At 55.7% G+C, this 19,214-nt stretch overlaps 7 protein-coding genes across 7 annotated transcripts; 4 read left to right on the top strand and 3 right to left on the bottom strand.

The window, feature by feature from the left end:
* Nucleotides 1–295: 295 nt before the first annotated feature.
* BROUX77_004213 (uncharacterized protein) lies at nt 296–717 on the top strand (the record flags this gene model as incomplete). Its single annotated transcript, XM_073748951.1, has 3 exons — nt 296–416; nt 500–611; nt 678–717. 3 exons carry the CDS (start codon nt 296–298, stop codon nt 715–717), a joined length of 273 nt encoding a protein of 90 aa, XP_073604670.1.
* Nucleotides 718–1,084: 367 nt separating this feature from the next.
* On the bottom strand, nt 1,085–2,651 carry BROUX77_004212 (uncharacterized protein; the record flags this gene model as incomplete). The annotated part of the gene is made up of 3 exons (XM_073748950.1): nt 1,085–1,851; nt 1,923–2,343; nt 2,586–2,651. 3 exons carry the CDS (start codon nt 2,649–2,651, stop codon nt 1,085–1,087), a joined length of 1,254 nt encoding a protein of 417 aa, XP_073604669.1.
* A 1,134-nt stretch (nt 2,652–3,785) lies between these two features.
* Nucleotides 3,786–5,401, bottom strand: BROUX77_004211 (uncharacterized protein; the record flags this gene model as incomplete). Its single annotated transcript, XM_073748949.1, has 4 exons — nt 3,786–3,893; nt 4,005–4,171; nt 4,253–4,748; nt 5,333–5,401. 4 exons carry the CDS (start codon nt 5,399–5,401, stop codon nt 3,786–3,788), a joined length of 840 nt encoding a protein of 279 aa, XP_073604668.1.
* Nucleotides 5,402–10,421: 5,020 nt separating this feature from the next.
* On the bottom strand, nt 10,422–11,708 carry BROUX77_004210 (uncharacterized protein; the record flags this gene model as incomplete). Its single annotated transcript, XM_073748948.1, has 1 exon — nt 10,422–11,708. The coding sequence occupies one exon, from the start codon at nt 11,706–11,708 to the stop codon at nt 10,422–10,424; it is 1,287 nt and encodes a 428-aa protein (XP_073604667.1).
* Nucleotides 11,709–12,098: 390 nt separating this feature from the next.
* BROUX77_004209 (uncharacterized protein) lies at nt 12,099–12,830 on the top strand (the record flags this gene model as incomplete). Its single annotated transcript, XM_073748947.1, has 1 exon — nt 12,099–12,830. The coding sequence occupies one exon, from the start codon at nt 12,099–12,101 to the stop codon at nt 12,828–12,830; it is 732 nt and encodes a 243-aa protein (XP_073604666.1).
* A 411-nt stretch (nt 12,831–13,241) lies between these two features.
* BROUX77_004208 (uncharacterized protein) lies at nt 13,242–16,745 on the top strand (the record flags this gene model as incomplete). Its single annotated transcript, XM_073748946.1, has 1 exon — nt 13,242–16,745. The coding sequence occupies one exon, from the start codon at nt 13,242–13,244 to the stop codon at nt 16,743–16,745; it is 3,504 nt and encodes a 1,167-aa protein (XP_073604665.1).
* A 510-nt stretch (nt 16,746–17,255) lies between these two features.
* On the top strand, nt 17,256–18,887 carry BROUX77_004207 (uncharacterized protein; the record flags this gene model as incomplete). Its single annotated transcript, XM_073748944.1, has 1 exon — nt 17,256–18,887. One exon carries the CDS (start codon nt 17,256–17,258, stop codon nt 18,885–18,887), a length of 1,632 nt encoding a protein of 543 aa, XP_073604664.1.
* Nucleotides 18,888–19,214: the final 327 nt, after the last annotated feature.

Genomic DNA, 19,214 nt, shown 5'->3' with positions numbered 1-19,214 from the left:
TGTATGAAGTGTCGTGACACCTGGTAGCATAGCGAAGCAAAGCAAAGCTCACGCACGACCTTGACGACTTCTTTACCCACGATTCTACGCCCTAGAAGCTAACTCGGATTTGCCCGAATACTAGCAAGAATTGTATTTGCGAACAATCAACCGCCGCTATTATCTTTCCCAGCAAAACCAAGTTTCAGCCTTTGCTCCATAGCTTGTTTGGCTTTCGATCTTTCGAAGCTTTCAGTATCAGACTTTTAGAACCTTGCGATCTTAGTTTTCTTCTTTTTCAAGTAGACTCTTAAAAATGCCGTCTACTACTGAGTCGAAAGCCATGGCTGCTGAAAAGCCCACCGACCCCGTTGAGACCCCCGCCAAGGCTACAGTGGTCGGCGAAGATGATGAGTTTGAGGACTTCCCTGCAGATGGTTGGTTATTCCATTCTCCAATCCCCCAAAAGCCAAACCGGGTGACGTTTCTGTGCTAGGACAACTAACTGGGTGCTATGTAGATTGGGAGCAAGCAGAGTCCGAAGCTGTCGGCGGCAGCACTGCGACACAGCATCTCTGGGAGGAAAGCTGGGATGATGACGATACTAGCGACGATTTCTCAGCGCAGCTGAAGTATGCTTTCTGTGATTTACCCTCTGACCATTGCAAAATCCATTTAGCTAACTATATTATCAATAGGGAGGAACTGAGGAAGGTCGAGGCCGCAAAGAAGAGATGAGTGGCTGCCGGTGTTGCTTGGAGGAAAGGAGATAGTAACAGACATAACACGACGACTAAATGACAAATACACTCAACACCCAGACTGACGACCACCCAACATGCGATGTGAATTCCATCTGTATATCAATGTTCATGTGGGTAGCAGACGAAACCGCCGCAGCTTGCGCCTAGTTAGCTATGTATTAACTAGTTAACTACTAGTTACTGGTTGACTGATATCAACGTAATCGCATCATTCGCTATTAATATGCGAAGCTCCTGGCACATCGTCGTTAATACTTGATTTGGTGTCTTGGTGTAGTTTACATGATTATTATTTTTTTGATTTCATTAATTCAGTACATGTCTATGTTTGTGGTTTGCACTTATTTAGTAGACAGAGCAACGACACCAGGCAGGGCCTTGCCCTCCAGCAGCTCCAGAGAAGCACCACCCCCGGTAGAAACGTGGCTCAGCTTGCTCTCAACACCGTACTTGGCAGCAACGGTGGCAGTGTCACCACCACCAATGATGACAATCTTGCCAGCCTCGCAGGCAGCGACAGCAGAGTCTAGGGTGGATTTGGTACCGTTGGCAAACTTGTCCATCTCAAACACACCGCAGGGGCCGTTCCAGAGAATGGTGGAAGATTCGTCAATAGTCTTCTTGAACAGCTTGACGGACTCAGGGCCGCAGTCAAGACCCATCCAGTTGTCAGGAATACCCTCGGCCTCGGTGGCACTGCCAGTGTTGGCCGTGGGGGAGAAGTCATCGGCAGTAACAAAGTCAATGGGCAGGACAACCTTGACGTTGTTCTTCTTGGCCTTCTCCATCAGGTTGGGAACGTTCTTGGAGCCAGCCTCGTCAAACAGGGAAGTACCAATAGGCATGTTGTCCAGAGCCTTCTTGAAGGTAAAGGCCATGCCACCGCAAACAATGAGGGTGTTAACCTTGTCAAGCAGGTTATCAATCAGCTGGATCTTGTCCGAGACCTTGGCACCGCCCAAGATGGCCAGGAAGGGACGTTGGGGGTTCTCCAGGGCCTTGGCGAAGTAGTCCAGCTCCTTCTTCATCAGGAAACCAGCGGCCTTCTGAGGCAGGTCAACACCAACCATGGAGGAGTGAGCACGGTGGGCGGTTCCGAAGGCATCGTCTAAAGAGGAGTGATGTTAAAGGCTGCCTAGGTATGCAAGCGCTAAAAAAAAGAACAGATGTGTTACTCACTGACGTAGATGTCGCCCAGAGCAGTGAGGCCCTTGCGGAACTCGGCAACCTTGGCAGGGTCGGCCTTGGTCTTGTTGCCGTCCTTGTCCTTAGCGGAGCCCTCCTCCTCGATGTAGAAGCGCAGGTTCTCCAGCAGGACAACCTCACCGTTATCGGCCTTGTTGACCAGCTCCTCAACCTCGGGACCAACCGAAGCGGAGGCCAGGGTGACGGACTTGCCGAGCAACTTCTCCAGTTCGGGGACGACAGGCTTCAGGCTGTACTTCTCGTTGATCTGGCCATTGGGACGGCCCAGGTGAGACATCAGGACAACAGCCTTGGCGCCGTTGTCAATGGCATACTTGATGGTGGGAACGGCACCGGCAATACGCTGGTTGTTGGTAATGTTCTTGTTGGCGTCGAGAGGGACATTGAAGTCGACCTAAGCATCGGCGGATTATTGTTAGCTGTGGACCTAGAACAAATTTGAGATGGAGGAAATTTTGGAATGTACAAGCGCAAACGATGTCGGGAGAGGCGTTCCCTAATCGAAATAGAACAACCCTATGGGAGTGTAGCTCCTAGGCGTAGCAGAACTACAGATACCAGAAGAAAAGCTCGATCGGTGGGAGCAGAGAAAATGAGAGAGCGGAAATATGGGGAGTGGGTGTGAGAGGTACTTACACGGATAAGGACGCGCTTGCCCTTCAGGTCGACGTCGGTGATGGAGAGCTTAGAAGACAGAGACATTGTGAATGAGTTTTATGTGGGTGGTTTCGATCGATGGATGATGAAAGGAAAAGAAAAAAGAGAGAAAGAGAGGAAGAGGGAAAAGAGAAGATGATAACTACAATTGTACTTGTACTTGTATGCCGAGGGGAGGAGGGGTCGGATCAGACAAGGAAGGAGCATAACTTACGACTCCTCTGATGGTGGGGTTCATGGTCCACTTAAGTTGGATGTGTGTAATAAGTAGTTACAAGTTACAAGAGGGGGAGGAAAGCAGGTTTGGAGCAGTTGCTTGATACAAAGCTGTCTTGCCTGTATTGCCATAAGCCATGCCATCAAGGTGTGATGGGATACACATTTCAATGCCTACATAATTGTCGCCTTTTGCATATGCTTCGGGTGGCGTGATATCTGGGTGGTGGCTCTTGCCTAACTATGTTTATATAGCTATTTGTGCTTGTACACTGTTGGTATTATGAGGCATTGCGGCCTTTTATTGACCTTGTGTCAAAGCAAAAGCAACGAAGAAAAAAATCTAGCACTCACTCATAATTGGCACCGATTGATGCAAGTGCTGCACAAGGGGCAAAGCTCGGACGACAGGGCCGGAACAAGCAGGTGCATACTCAATCTCAGGAAGAGCCAATGGAATACACTGAAAACTCGACAAAATGACGCTTGGCAGAGCCGGATAAGTGGGCTCCGAGCCTCATTTCTTAGGGTTACACAGGGTTATATGGTTTGAGTGGTTTTTGCTAACAACAGGCAACTAGAAGCGCTACTTTTCAATGTAGAGAATTCCCGAAGGAGTTGACTTGGCGTGGTTCTCATTGTGTTTGCTGGGAGGCTGGCAGAATCAGGATATCTCAACCGAAGTCAAGGACAGGACACTGAATCCTAGGCGAGAACCGCTTTGTACCTGCACTTGTATGTATTGACGATCTCCATAATACCAATAACTAACTAGTTATCCAATGTGTAGACATGCATGGTGAACCGGTACAAAGACGGATTAAATAACTAAAAGACGTATTGATTGCGGCTCGCTTGGCCGGTTATCGACCCGGTCTCTGTTTGACCTGCGGGCAAAATAGCGGCAGTGTGAGTGGTGCACTCCCAGAGTCAAGAAATAGAAAATATCAAGCGACCGGTGGTCTATGGCAGAGAAATCTCGGATGGTAGTCGTATAATCTCGGCGTCTTCGGTAGCATTGGCTAGCGAAAGATAGGCTGTCCATGCGATTCCAACAGTGGAAACAAAGGGCTATGCATGAGGAGATTGAGGAGGTAAAAGTCAGCAGGTGTAGAGATATAGTGGAGTAGGTCATGCTACATAGTAGATAGTGGCCCGTATATCTCATGGGACGGCACTTACAAGCTGGAACTGCACTGGCATAAAGCGGAAGTTGACGATTTGAACGGCTGGCCATACAAGCCAATTGGTTTTGAGGGTTGGTAGATACATGTCCTGTAGCTTCTTTTGAATGGCTGGACGTCCACCGCCCTCAGCCAATGTCATGGCCGTGAAGAAAACACCAACGCCTAAACGGGAAAAGAAAATCGGTTAGCATACTGGCACTTGCTCGCGTCGTGCTGTGTCCATCACCAGTGGCATCAACTCACCAAATGGCGCAAATATCAACTGATCACACGTCATTCTCTTAAGTGCCGGTGCCATAGCTGCTGACTTGGTTAGGGGAAAAGCCCGCCCAAGTAGCTTAAACCAGCCAAACTGCACGGGCGCCATGGCCATTCCGTATCCTACAAAGCGCAGCAAGCGTTCAGGATCAAACGGTTGTGCAGGCACTGGAGCCCTGGGCAAAATAGCCTTCTTCCAGGCCATCATTGTCTTTTCATCAAGTTCAATCTCAGCATCAACATCGGCTCCAGCCTGGCCTCCAACCCCTGCAGATCCGTGGGGGTTGGTCCATTTCTTGACTTTATAGTTGGCTTTCACGGCTGTGATGGTCTGGGCCACTGTGTCAGCAATGCCGCCCAGAACGCCATTGACAGTCACAGTGGTAAGTAAAGGTGACTTGGCATATTGTTCATTGAACATGGAGATGGCAAGTTTGATGAAGGCCATGGCGATAATCCAAGGAATCAAGTAATGGAAAGGCTGTTGGGAAATGCGGTTAGACAATGATACGGTGCAAGGCAAAATGATTTTCACGGGAAAGATGGCAGTAGAAATGCCACCCAAGGGCAAGGCTGTGAGATGGTTGAGGTAGTGAGACATAGATACCGACAGCTTAGTTCAGCATAAGCTGGCGGGCATGTAGACTAGACCGGATTCAGGCAAGCTCTCAATAGAGGGCAGGGTAGTGGTGAAGGCGGTGGTGGAGTTTTTTATTTCTTTTTCCATGGCTCTTCTGCGACGGTTCTAGAATGTGGAAGAATCGTGGTACATGTGTATGTTCGCGGCGTGATGTCGCTTCTCATTTTCCTCAGTCTTTGATTGACGTTCTTTTGAACTCCACCAGATTCGGTGTTGCAACCAAAAGAAGAAGGCGGGGAAGGTCCCAAAGCGGGGCCGTGTATTCGGGTATCCGGGGAAAAAGACGGGAACGGGGCAGGACCAAGAAGACGGTGGACGACAGCAGATGAAGCGAGGCGAGAATGCTAGCGACCACAGTGTTCCTTGCTTGAAGCAGCAGACAGGCGGCAGGGAAGAGAGGCAGGTAATGTGCTTGGGGCACTTACGAAAAGTCCCATAATATTGTACTGGAGCACATTTCGGCAGAAATGCTTGTCGCCATGTCCAGACGCCATGGTGACCCAAGTTCAAATTAGGGATTTGTTTTGCAGACTCTATGCTATAATTTCTAGTAGGCAGTAGGGGGGCATTTGCTTGTAAATGATTTGGAAAACTCGAGCTGATTTGCGTCTCGTGGATTGTCGACGAACGAAAAACGAAAGTTAAGAAGGTTGCGTTTCTATCGCGTTTATCGACAAAAGAGAATTTTGAGAAGCGATTGACTAACCAACTAAATAGTTACCAAGCCTTTTTCATTGGGAGACAAGCCAAAGTGCAGTTTTGCGGTGGCAATTTAAATCTTGTCATTTTTGTAAAGGTACAGGTACATACATATAGTCATAGTCAGACACCAATGAAAAACACCATTGCAAAAATAGAAAAATAAAACCAATGCCAAATCGCTACTTGACGTCAATGACCTGGTCGGTATTATTAGCTTTGATTCACCTCTTCAAACACAGTGCTACGAGTTATTCCAGCTTATTTCGGTCCATCTCACTATGCTGTTCACGGGTTTGTAGAAAGCTTGGTTAGCTAGTTATGAGAAGAATTTACCACCGGTATAACCCAACTACTACCTACGCTTTCAACTAGTTAGTAGCCGCAGAGCTATTAGTTAGAAACTGTCTTGGGCACAAATTATAGTCTCTCTAGCTGGTAGACCGTGGGTATCGATTTAGGGTTTGATGCTAGCTCTTGATTCCACCGGCATGAAAAGGCAATGTCCCAAATGGAAGCAACAGCATGATGTCATTTTCCAAAACAATCGTCAGCAGTTGCAAGTGCGCCTAGAGTTCCAGTACTTTCCACGACTTTTGAGCGTCAGGGATTGTACCTGAGAAGGCCTTCCGTCTAGCACGGCCCAACACCATACTTTCGGTTTTGATTTTGATTTTATTCTTAGACATACTTTCGGGAACCCGGTCCAATCCGATTTGATTTGATTTGATTCTTTTACGTCTACCTACTGTTATTTCATAGCAATACGATGGCATATTCCGGACGGAAGCAGTTGGATGTCATCTTCCAAACAGCTCCCGGGCGATCAGCAATTACAGGTTCGCAAGACTTCAAGCATCTCCTGTGACTTTTAAGGGTCCAGCGTAGAAGCCAGGAGGACTCTCCATCCAGCTGTTGTTGTTTATTTTTACGCCGTATGCCAAGATTCACTGGTCGAATGGGCGTCACAGGCGGCTAGTCCACCTGTGAAAAGAGTATAAGTATGAAAAGAGCAGGTTTGCACCTGAACGAAGAGAACAAACAGCTGGAACACGGAGGCTCGCAGCCTCCAGAGCGACCCTAAAGTCACCCCAAAGGTCCCAGTAAAACAAATAACGAAATACACAAAACTAGACAAAGGAAAAGTAGAAATTGGCTCGGTCTTTCTGCCGGCCTATGCTTGGTTGATGAGGCGTTGCCGCCCGGGACCCCTCTGTGCCAGTTTGTCGACTCTCTCGGCCAACGTCTTTGCCCCTCGTGCCGTCTTCAATAGACGCTCTACCCATGACCTGCTGTATCTTTTCTGTAGGCCTTTGCATATCCAAACGTGTGGGCCGTCTTTCTCGGCTCCGCATCTCTCGCACCCCGACGGCGTGTCGTGCCCGAAGCGGACGTAGTACTTGTCCAAGTCTCCGTGCCCCGACCTTGCCGCGAGGACTCTACCGACGCTGACTCGGTTCTGCTTTCCGGCCGTAGCCTTCCATGCCACCGGTGCTTCCAGATTTCGCCCAGTGTTTTTCCACCATCGATCTATCGCTGCTTGGAACTCCCGCTTGCGCCATCGTTTCAGTGCAGCCAAAGCCCACAATGGATTGGGCTGGGCTGTTTCCTCTGTGGTGGCCTCTTTCGCCAGCTGGTCCGCTCGCTCGTTTCCCGGGATGCTTCTGTGGCCCAGCTTCGGCCTGGGTGTCCGTCTTTCCACTTGCGCATCAGTTCCCTTGTTTCGTCTATGGCTTCCTACGAAGTGCCCCGAACTGGAAGCTTGGCGTTCAGCTTATCCACCACGCTGCGGTTATCTAGGCAGATGACAATTTTGATGTTCTCTGCGCTTGCAGTGGCTTTGACTGTTTCGACTGCAGCGTGTCTCGCTGCGATCGCCTCCGCATCCGCAACCTCTGCTCCAACCCCCAGATGCAGTTTGCCTGTGGCCAGTTCTTCCCCTTGCTTGATCAAAGCCCATCCTAAGCCGGCGTAACCTTTGGAGTCCTTGGACCCATTTGAGTACGCCCACAGAATTGGTGAGCTTTCGTCTGTAATCTCCTGTATGTGCCTCTGGACTTCCTCAAGCTTCGACCCGTAGGCCGTCCTTCTTTCCTCAGGGGCGCACCGCCGTATCTGGCCCAGCAGTTGAGCTTTGTGTACCTACTCGGTAGTGTGCCCAATATCCAATCCGTCCATCCGTCGAAAGCGCCAGGGATGTGAACTCCGTGCTTGTACTTGGCTCTTCTTATCGCCTCGGCCCTGATGATGTCGTCAAGGATCACCGTGATCGGCGGGGCCCCGACGGTGTGGTGTACCAGGTCTACTGGCGTTGTCCTGTAGGCGGGCGCGGCTCTCTATGCGGCCCTGGCTACCACGTCCATTTTCCCGGTGATGACCTTCATGCGTTTGTCATCTGACATGTTTCCTCGAGGGGCTGGCCACCAAGTGGCTGCCGCGTAAGTCAGGTTTGAGATCACGCATGCTCTTGTCGCGTTCACCATCGCCTGGACTTCGGCTCCCTTGTAGCACCCTGCCAAAATCCGCATCGCATCAGCGGCCTTGCGAGCTTTCCTCATCATCACTTCCGTGTGCCCTTTGAACGTGAGTTTCTTGTCGAAGTGTACCCCCAGCCATCGTAGGGCGTCCCCATTCGGCGTGGGTATGACTTGGGATCCGTCTGCCATCTTTGCTGCTGGCCCTTCTGTTCCCTTCTTGTGGAAGTGTATCAGTGCCGTCTTTCCCTGGTCCAGACTGAGTCCGTTCGCTTGGCACCAATTCTCCACACCCTGTAGATCCCGCTCCAAGGTTCTGGTAGTCTCCTGCAGGTTCCGGCCCGTCGCCAACAGACACCCATCATCTGCATATCCTCTGAGCATCTGAATGCGGTATAGGGGACACATGAAAAGCATGAAGAGCACCGGTGAGACTGGCGATCCCTGAGGCAGAGTCCCTGGGAGCATCTCTGCTGGCGACACCTCATCGTCTATCCTCATCCTCGCTGTCCTGTTTTCCAAAAATGATTTGACCCATCCACAGTAAATTGCTGGCCACTTCTGTTCCACAAGCCTTTTCACCATTCTGTTTGGCGTGACCGCATCAAACGCGCCCTTGACGTCAAACGTGAGCATCGATGCCACCTGTTTCTGTTTCCATGCGTGTCTAACCTCCGTCACCAAGGATAGGGTCAGGTCCGCCGCCGCTCGTTGCGGCACCGCTCCAGCGTAGTAAGGGTGTATCACACCTCTTTCAAGGGCCTCCCTCGCTAGTCTTCTTGCCATCAATCTTTCTAGAGCTTTCCCAAGCGTGGGGAGCAGTGAGATTAGTCTAAACGACCTCGGGTTGTTCTTGTCGGCCTTACCTGGCTTTGGAATTGGCACCAGGCAGGCGGTCTTGAAAGGCTTGGGGTGATGTGTTCTTTCGATGCACAGCCTAAAAAGTCTAGTGATGTGTTCTCCCAGTCCTTCCCATGCCAGCTTTAGAGCCTGGTTAGGAATGTCGTCTAGTCCTGGGACCGTGTTCTTAGGTGCAAACACGGCGCTCTTGACTTCTTCAACCGTGAGATCCAGTGTGAAGGGGTGGCGGTCTTCCGGTATCGTCGGAGGTGCCACGTCCGGCAGTCTGTTTCTCACATGCGCTTCCAGCAATGCGTCGGCCTTTCCCGCAGTCGTCCTGGCCAGCGTCCCCTCAGTTGTGCGGACCGCCGGTAACTCGGTGCGCGTGGTGCTTCCTGTCCAGCCCACGGCTTTGTAGATTTCCTTTGTCTGGGCCATTCCGTTTATCTTGCCGTTGTAGAAGGTTGCCTTTGCTCGTTTAATGGTCGCCAGGTACTCTCCTCGGGCAGCTTGGGTGATCGCAGAAGTGCTCCCCAGGGCTCTTCTGGCTGCCAGTACTTCTTTGTGTCTGTCCTGGCACTCACGGGTCCACCATGGATGGTCTCTTCCTCCGTTCTTCTTAGCCTTTGTCAAAGCTGCCTGGGAGATGCTTGTCAAAATTTCCTCAGTGAGTCTGTCCAAGTCAACGTTTCCTGTTTCTTGGGTCGTCCACCACCGGTCAATTCTTGTGCTCTCGGTCTTTGCTCTGTCGAGTATCGCTTCTGGTCCATCTTGTGCAATTCGCATTCTCGATCGGTCGTTTTTTGTCACGGGGGCTCTCGTCAGCATCGGTTCCAACAAGGTGTGATCGCTTCCCACATCCACCTCGTCATGTGACCCAAACCATCCCACCTTGCTGTAAAGCTTGCACCCTATCACTGAAAGGTCCAAAACGCCCCCTCTCGCGTGTGTTGGTATCCCGGGGTCATTCAGAACCAACATGGATCCGCTCTCCACCCAGTCTACCAGCTCTTGTGCCTGCGGTTCTCTTCCTTCGGGGGGCGCTTCGCCATCCCAGATTGGATGCCTTAGGTTGAAGTCACCCACTATTATGGCTTTTCGGCTTGGTCTTGTTTCCATCAATTTTTTTGCTGCCTCACCGCAGCGTTTGGATCCTCTCGGGGCGTTGTATACATTGGTGATCCGTATCTCTCCTCCTTGCGTCTCCACCACCAGGCTTTGAATGTCCGGGTGTGGAGGTTCCCATTGCAGTCCACGTGCCTTCACATCTTCTCTGCAGAAAATGAGAACGCGTGGCCTTTCTATCCAGTCATCGGTTGGCGCGAATAGCCTGTATCCTGTTATAGACACAGTCTTCGGTCTGTTCTTGTCTCGTACGAAATGGGGCTCCTGTACACATATGACATGCGGGAGGTGTTTGACAGCAGCGCTTGCCAGTGCCGCCTGTGCATTTCGTCCTTTGCCGAGGTTCGCCTGCCATAGGAGAAATTTGTTGGTTTCTCTATTCATGAGTAGTAGGGGCGTCGGTGATTTCCATGTCGTCGGTAGTCTCCGCTACCTTCTTCTTGTTGGCCGCCGTGTCAGTTCCCGGAGTCGCTTTTTCCTTTCTGACCTCCTTTCCTGTCGCATTTCCAGTCGTCTCCTTCTCGGCGGGCGATGGGCCTATTTCTGTGCCCCGTATTGTCGAGTCCGCCCCCGCCCCGCTGGCTTGCTTACGCTTCCGACCCTCTCCCTCCGGGTCTTGTGCTTCTAGAGCGATGTTTCCTTGGCCAGCTCTGGCCGCCCAGGGTGCCGTTTCCGTGGGGCATTTGGCAACTGAGTGCCCGGTCTTCTTGCATCTGGTGCAAGTCACTGTCTCTTCCCGACATTCTTTGCTGTCATGTCGGCGTCCACACTTCTCGCAGCGCCACGTTTGCCTAGGTTCACTGTAGAAAGCCTTTGTCTTTTGGCCCATAAAGTTCACCTGTTTGGGGCGGCCCTTCAGCTCCCTAGCCTTGAAGGCTGCTCTAACTGTGGCCTTCAGTCCCTCTCTCAAGAGGCTGCACGCAGCCGGGGCCACGCCGAAAGCCTCCTGCACGTGGTGCTTGGCCTTTGCTTCATCCATAGGTACGAGCACCATCTGTCCCTCGGTGCTCAGCTCGTACCACGAGGTCTGCTGGTCTCTCAGCGCTACCCATACCCATGGGTCGTCGACTTCGGCTTTCACGCCGGCTCCCATGGTCTTGGCCACCGCGGCTAGTTCCTCTACTGTCAGTTCAGCTCCCTTGTCCGGGAGGATAGCAAAGCCTGTTGCCGTCTTGTTCGCCCGTATGAACTTTCTGCCCTTCGGGGCTGCCTTGTTCACCACGCCCAGCACTGCCATGGGGTGTAGGTCGCGCAGTTGATGCTCCTGGTCCATTCTCAGGAAGACTCTGTAGTCTTGGCGGGCCTCCTGCTTTTTCTTCTCCTGTGTCGCCTTTCTCGACTTCTGCTTTTGGGTCGTCTCCTGTTGTTGCCCGACTGCCTTAGCCGCAGCTCCAGCGTAGCTCATTTGGGAGACAGTGCCTCCGGACGCGTTGGACTTTATGTCCTTCTCCTTGGTTGGGCCGGGCACAGCCTTGTCCGCAGCCTTGCGGTTCGGCTCTGCTGGCTTGGTCGCGTTGGGACCGCTGGCGCGGAAACTCACGACCCATTCCACCAATTTGGGGACGAATTGTTCGTCCATCTCCTTGAAGAGCTTCTCCAGCTCCTCAGCGTTCTTCTCGAAGAATTCGATAGTTTTCTTGTAGCTATCGATTTTTCTCTCCATGGCTAGGGTTGCCTGCTCCGCGTCCCTAAAAGCGCGTTCAAAACACGCGCCGAGCTTTTCCTTGCCTCCCGTCATCTTCAATGACTGAACACAGGTCAGGGAATCCGTTTATTGTATTTATTTAATGTAAAAAGTCGTATTTGTCTCTGAAAACACCAAAGGTGCCTCTTGAAAGGTGTTGAAAAGGTTGGGGGGAAGGGAAGGTTGCTTTTTAATGGCCAATAAGAAATCCCACTGTCAACAAGCCATGCGCAGTGGTCAACCACTGTCGTCACTCACCATGGTGTAGTTGGTTATCACGTTCGACTGTAACTTGAAAGAATTGCGATCGAAAGGTCACCGGATCGACTCCGGTTGGTGAGAGCTTTCCTTTTTTTTCTGGAACTCTTTATGCTTTCTCCAACTAACTATTTCAACCTTCCCTCCAACCTTCCCTCCTACAACCCTCGCAAGAGGGATGCTTGGTCCAAGTACATCGTACACGGACTGCCCACCTCGATCACGGTCGAGGACCCCAAGACCCCCGGCGCCGTGATGCTCCACCGGGTCACCCTAGACGATGTCCGTCAGGATATCGAACAGGCCTTTGGTGTCGTCTCCGCCAGCGCCACGCTGTCAAAGTACGTTGGCAAGGCAGGCGTGCCCACCTTCCGCGCCCACATCGCCTTCCACGAAGGCCTGGTGTCCCCGTCCGCGGTTCCCCGCCGCGTAGCGACACTTGGAGAGCTGCACATGGTCTCCGCAGACAACACCCTGGAGCGCTTCCCGTTCTGCACACGCTGCCGGGTCCGCCACTTTGACCGCAAATGCCCGGCCGATACCGAGACGCAGTCGTCCACCCCGGCTGCCGCCGCCCAGGGAGACAAGGCCCCGTCCCCAGCGTCCTCCCAGGCGCCTTCCACGGCCGTCACCTCGGCCCCCCCGGCCCGGCCGTCGTCACAGACGAAGAGCCCTTCAAGCTCCCAGGCTTCCCCCTCCCCTGCCTCCTCGGCACCCAGCCAGCCATCGACCGCCCCATCACAGGCCGCCCAGCTGCAACCCTCCCCCCTGCCCACCTCCAGCGAGTCCCCTGAAACACGGGATTCAATGCAGGTAGACGACAATGACGAGGAACTTCTGTAAATGTTAGGACACCCTAACGACACAGTATTGCAAATGATTTCTGCGAATGTGCAAAGGTCCTGGACCTGTGCACAGTCGTTGCTACACAAGGCGCATGAAGACCAGGTGGATGTGGTCTGCCTCCAAGAGGCCCCGTCTAGCGCAGACCCGGGGAACAGAACGTTCCCTAGGCACCCCTCCTATCAGGTAATAGTCCCGGAGGGTAACTGGCGCTCGAATCCCCGAGTCGCCACATACATTTCGACAAAAAGACACGGGCTTCGCTTCCAAAAGGCCTACATGAGGGAAGAACACCAGGATGTCATCATTGTGGAGGTCCTAATCGGGGGGCACACGTACAGCATCGTAAACCTTTACAATGCCGGGACAGGTTCGGCTAGGACAGGGGAGGCGCTTCGTCTTCTGACCAGCATGCAGCCAGGGCCGCGGTCTGTGGTAGTGGGCGACTTCAACCTCCACCACAGTGCCTGGGACCCCCGATGCGCCACGGACGACAACGACGCCGAGCTCCTACTGGCCTGGATGGAAGAGCGTGCCCTTCTGCTGGGCAACGCGGATGGGGAGCCAACCCACGAGTCAGGGAGTGTCATAGACCTTACCATAATGTCGTCGCCTCTTTTTGTCACCGGGGCGAGCGTGGAGCTACGGGACGATCTGACATGCGGAAGTGACCACTTCCCGCTCTTGGTGTCCATCCCGCTGCCAGGGCACACAGTGGTCCCGAGCCCCGCGGGGCGCTTCCTCATGGATAAGCTTGACAAAAAGAAGTTCGACGCGGCATGCAAGGCCGGCGCGGCTCGCCTGGACGACCTTGTGAGAGAGTACCGGAGGTCAGACGGCCAGATCCCGGAGAAAAAGCACATTGACGACTTCGCGAGACTTCTACAGGATGTGATCCTGGACGCCCTGGTCGCATCAACGCCCAAGTCTCTGGGCAAGGCCAAGAGCTTCCCATGGTGGAACAAGGAGTGCAGCGTCGCGCGTGCGGAGCAAAGCGCAGCGCGGAACAGGGTGGAAAAGGCAACGACACAGGCCGCAGCACAAGAGGCCAGGACCGAACGCCGCGAAGCCAAGAAGCGCCTCAGGCGCGCACTCAGGAGCGCGGCTCGGGCTTTCTACGCCGACTTGCTGGCGAAGGTCACTGATACCCGAGACCTCTTCCGTATCGTGAAATGGAGGACGAAAGCTCCGCACCGCCACTCCCCAGCACTATCGCCGGCGGACGGAGCGGAGGCCACGGTACAAGACACCACGGAAAAGATCGCTCTCCTTCGCAGCGTGCACATGCCTTCCGCCCGGCCAGGGGACATCGAATCCCCCGCCCTGCAGGTGGAACCGAGGACCTGGGGCTCCAGGACGGAAGCCCCGCCGACACGCGCCCGAATCACCAGAGACGAGGTGGAAGCTGCTCTTTGGAGGCCGCGCAACACTGCCCCCGGCCCGGACGGCCTCTCGAACAACGTCCTGAAACTGGCCTGGCCCTCCCTCAAGCGGCAGGTCACCCATTTGTTCAACGCAAGCTTCTTCTGGGGCCACCACCCTGCCTCCTTCAAAGAGGCTAAGGTGATCGCCCTGCCAAAGCCCAACAAGAAGGATCGCTCGTCGCCACGGGCCTACCGGCTCATCTCGCTGCTCCCGACCCTGGCCAAGTGCCTGGAAAGGATAGTCGCCCGCCGTCTCTCGTGCTGGGCGCTGGAGGCAGGTCACATCCAAGACAACTACGCCGGTGCGGTTCCGGGGCGCAGCGCCGAGGACATGTGCCTACGCCTGGCGCACTCTCTCGAGCGCACAGCCGACCTCAGGGGTGAGTCTTCGGTCCTCACCTTTGATATCAAGGGGGCCTTCGACGCCGTGCATCCGAACCGCATGGTCAAACGACTGGCGGACCTGGGGTGCCCGGCTGGAACATGTCGATGGGTGTCCTCGTTCCTGGCGGGCAGGCGGGCTTCCCTAACCTTAGACGGCGTCTCCGACGCTCTCCAGCCAACAGGTGGCAGCCTCCCACAGGGCTCGCCCATCTCCCCAATCTTGTTCATGCTGTTCATGTCGCCGCTGTTCAAGATGCCACTCCCCTGCACTCTCCGTGGGTACGCTGACGATGGTTGCCTAGTCAACTCAGACTCGTCCCTCGAAGGCAACTGCTCGGTTCTCTCCCGCTCTCTGGAGCTCGTTGACAGCTGGTGCACGGACAACGGCATGGCGCTCGACCTGACGAAGTCCGAACTTCTGCACGTGACGCGCAAGCGTCATGGACAAAACCCAAGCCTGCGACTCCCCGACGGCTCTACGCTGGAGGCGGTCAGCCCTCGCGAGACCCTGCGCTGGCTCGGCGTGCGCTGGTCACGTAACCTCTCCTTCGTGCCACACATCCGAGACGTGGCACAGAGGACGGCACCGGCCATTCGCGGCATCCAGATTCTGTCCGGGTGCTGGAAAGGCGCCCCGATCAAGGGTGCCCTCACGGCGGTCCGCGCATGCGTGGTTGCCAAGCTGTCTTACGCTGCGGCCACATGGTGGCGCCCAACCCCGCCCGACGCCCCGCTGAGCCGCGGGTTACTGGGGGCCTCAAGCCTCCTCGACCGCACCGTCCGCAGAGGCCTCCGCGCCGCCCTGCCGCTATATTGCACCACACCCTGTGCAATATACAACCTCGCATCGGGCTTCCCTCCCATGCGCTATGCGCTGGACAACCTCCTTGGGTCGGCTGCTCTCAGAGTCGCGCTGGCCCCGCCAAACCACCCCCTCGGCTCCATAAGGCCAATGTGGGGCATACTGGGCGAGCTCAGGAGTATGCTCCCATACGAGCTGTCCACGAGCTTCCCGCCGCCATGCAAGGGCAAGCTACCTTCGACCCGGGCCCCGATCCGGGGTGACAAAGAGGCTGCCGCTGCAGCACACCTCGCTCTGGTCCGCTCCTCCCCCCCCTCAGACCTGTGGCTATACACAGACGGCTCGAAGCTGAGTCCGAACAGGGTTGGCGCCGGCTGGGTAATTATCCAGGGGGGACAGGTCCTGCTCTCGGGAAACCGCCCGGTCCCTTTCCGCGCCGAGGTGCACGACGCCGAAGTGCTGGCCATTGCCGAGGCCATAACCGCCGTCGACCTGCGGGACAAACCGCGGTGCCGCAAAGTCTGGATCTGTTCAGACAACATGGCAGCGGTGAGTAGACTCACGTCCCGGGACGTCAAGCCCGGAACCTCCGAGGAACACCTTCGGAGAGCCCAAACAATTTGCGCGGACTGGTTACGTCCCGACGCCAACCATCCGCGGCCAAGACCGTGGCCAGATGGAGCCATTAAGGTGGAAGCGATCTGGGTTCCAGGCCACTCCGATGTCGTGGGCAACGAGCTCGCCGACAGACAAGCCAGGTGGGGTGCAGACATAATCACCACAAGGACTGGCATGTCACTCTCCTGGGCACGCAGTGAATTCCGCGCCCGGGTCACTACCGCATTTCGCGCCTGGTGGGAGGCAGAGGGTCGCAACTCCAGACCTCACCTGCGCCGCCCGGTGCAGGCCCCGAAGAAGGCTTGGACAAGTCTCCTTGACGAGACCGATCGCAACCTCGCCCGCGCGGTGCTGACAGCTTTGTCAGGACACGGCGACTTTGCGGCCTATCACCGCCGTTTCGAGCACGAGGACGCCGTGCCCTCCTGTCCCCTCTGCGGAGCCGACACGAGCCCGGAGCACATCTGGGTTTGCCACCACAACCCACAGCGGGTGTCCAGCAGCTTCTTTCAGAAGTTGATCGGTACCAAGCGCGGAGCCTGCTGGCTGGCCGCCAAAGCAGCCAAAGCCCCCACGGCCCTGTTGGCTCACCGCCGCATGAGGCCGGACACGCGGGCGCAAGACGCGGCCCCTCCCGCACTCCCTCTGCCACCTGGAGACGGCGTACCCTCGGGGTCTCCCCCTTAGCGCGTTTGCGCTGCCATCACCTCCTTTTTCCTACTTGTTTCTCTCTTTATTTGTACTTCCCTTTGTTGTTTCCTTTGTTTTTGTTTTTATGTTTGGTCTGCATCAGCGGCGAGGCCAGGACTCTGGGCCAGGTTTGGGGCCACACAAGCAAAGGACAGCCTCTGGGCTGGGCGGGTGGACACACTTTAGTCATTACACTTTGTGCGGGGGGTTTCTGTATGCATGGTTTGGATTTTAGGTTTCTGTTTCTGTATGTAATTTCTGGTACTACTTGTAGTCCCCTGTCGTATGCCGAGAATACCTCGCGAGTAGACAGGTAAATAAAGAATCAATCAATCAATCCTACAACCCTCGGGGGGGTACCTTTGAGGTCGGCCTCCCCCCCCTCGACACCAACATTTTCCTCCATTTTCAGAGGGCACCTTCGACATTTCGACCAAGCTAACAGCTACCATTATTGCAAACTACTTTACTTTATTTTCGCCCCCGACAGGTCCTGTCATCCCTAAGATGATCGCGTCCGTCCACGCGCCCGCGCCCGCCGCGCCCGCGTCCGCGCCTCCGTCATTGACGTATGCGCAGGCCACCTCGCCCGCCAGCGACCCCTCCCCCGTGCCCACCACTGTCCCCTCCTCCGCGTCGTTCTCGCCGAACCTCGCCGGCCAGGCCCCTCAGGGGCTCCCCTCTTCCGTCGCGCGCGTCGCGACAGGCGCAAAACGCGTCAGGAGCGAAGACGCGCCCCTCCCCCAAGAGGCTCACTACGCTCCCATCTCGCTCCCCGTCGGCCCCGTAAAGGCTCTAGCCGACGCCCTCCGCAACCAGAAAGACGCGGAAGCAGCAACCCGTGATAGGATGCTGAACACTTTCTCGGCCATGGCCGACAACTGCCTGGCCGCAATGGCCCCGCAGGCCAGCGCGCACGAGTCGACGCGCAAACTTCTAGACTTCCTGCAACAGGGTCTTCTAGACACCCTCCAGCACGCCATGACAGGCGCGCCCCAGCCTCCCCCCAACCGTGCCCCTCGCGACACGACCCCCTCCCCGGCGCCGCAACGCGAGCGCCCCGCCCGCCCATCGACCCCGTCAGAGGCACCATCAGCCCGCGACCCCCCTGCTGCCGCTCCCGCAGCGCCCACCGAGTCCTTGGATAAGGAATCCTGGAGCACCGTCGCCCGCAAGGGCAAAAAAGCGTCCAAGGCTGCCCAGCCCGCGGCTCCCTCGGCCGGAGCCCCCAAGCCCAGACAGGGCAAAGCCAGCGTGGTCCCTGAAAAGGCCACCCCCGCCGACAACCGCCTCTTCGTGGTTGTGCCCACCGATTCCCCCCTCCGGAAGCTCTCGCCGGCTTACATCGTAACGAAGGCCAACGCGGGCATCCCCCGCGGCGAGGGCGCAGGCACCGCCACCGCCACCAAGACGGGCTTTGCCCTGACAGCCGTCCGTGACGTCGGCAAATTCCTCAGCCACGCTGAGCGCATCCGCGCCAACCTGACTGCGGAGAAGGTCCACAAGAGGGACGCTTGGTCCAAGTACATCGTACACGGACTGCCAACCTCGATCACGGTCGAGGACCCCAAGACCCCTGGCGCCGTGATGCTCCACCGGGTCACCCTAGACGATGTCCGTCAGGGTATCGAACAGGCCTTTGGAGTCGTCTCCGCCAGCGCCACGCTGTCGAAGTACGTTGGCAAGGCGGGCGTGCCCACCTTCCGCGCCCACATCGCCTTCCACGAAGGTCTTGTGGCCCCGTCTGCGGTTCCCCGTCGCGTAGCGACACTCGGAGAGCTGCACATGGTCTCCCCTGACAACATCCTGGAGCGTTTCCCGTTCTGCACACGCTGCCGGGTCCGCCACTTTGACCGCAAATGCCCGGCCGACACCGTGACGTCGTCCTCGACCCCGGCAGCCGCCGCCCAGGGAGACAAGGTACCGTCCCCTAAGCCCGCCCAAGCGCCACTCGTGGCCGACAACACCACCACCCAGCCCCAGCCGTTGACACAGGACAAGAGCCCTTCAAGCCCCCAGGCTCCCCCATCCTCCGTCTCCTCGTCGCCCAGCCAGCCCTCCTCCCTGCCCACCTCCAGCGAATCCTCTGAAACACAGGACTCAATGCAGGTAGACGACAACGTCGAGGAAGTTCTGTAAATGTTAGGAAACCCTAACTCTACAGTACTGAACATAATTTCGGCGAATGTACAGAGGTCCTGGACCTGTGCACAGGCGTTGCTACAGAAGGCGCATGAAGACCAGGTGAACGTGGTCTGCCTCCAAGAGGCCCCGTCAGGCGCAGATCCGGGGAACAGAACGTTTCCCAGACACCCCTCCTATCAGGCAATTGTCCCGGAGGGTAACTGGCGCTCGAAACCCCGAGTTGCCACATACGTATCGACAAATAGGCGCGGTCTTCGCTTCCAGAAGGCGTACATGAGGGAGGAGCACCCAGACATGGTCATGGTTGAGGTGGTACACGGA

This window comes from Berkeleyomyces rouxiae (assembly GCF_048999995.1).
Source record: "Berkeleyomyces rouxiae strain 22BRR77 chromosome Unknown BrBRR77_ptg000004l, whole genome shotgun sequence".
NCBI classification, from domain to species: domain Eukaryota; kingdom Fungi; phylum Ascomycota; class Sordariomycetes; order Microascales; family Ceratocystidaceae; genus Berkeleyomyces; species Berkeleyomyces rouxiae.
The sequence above is the reverse complement of the archived record's forward strand: the minus strand, read 5'-3'. Positions and strand labels throughout refer to the sequence as shown.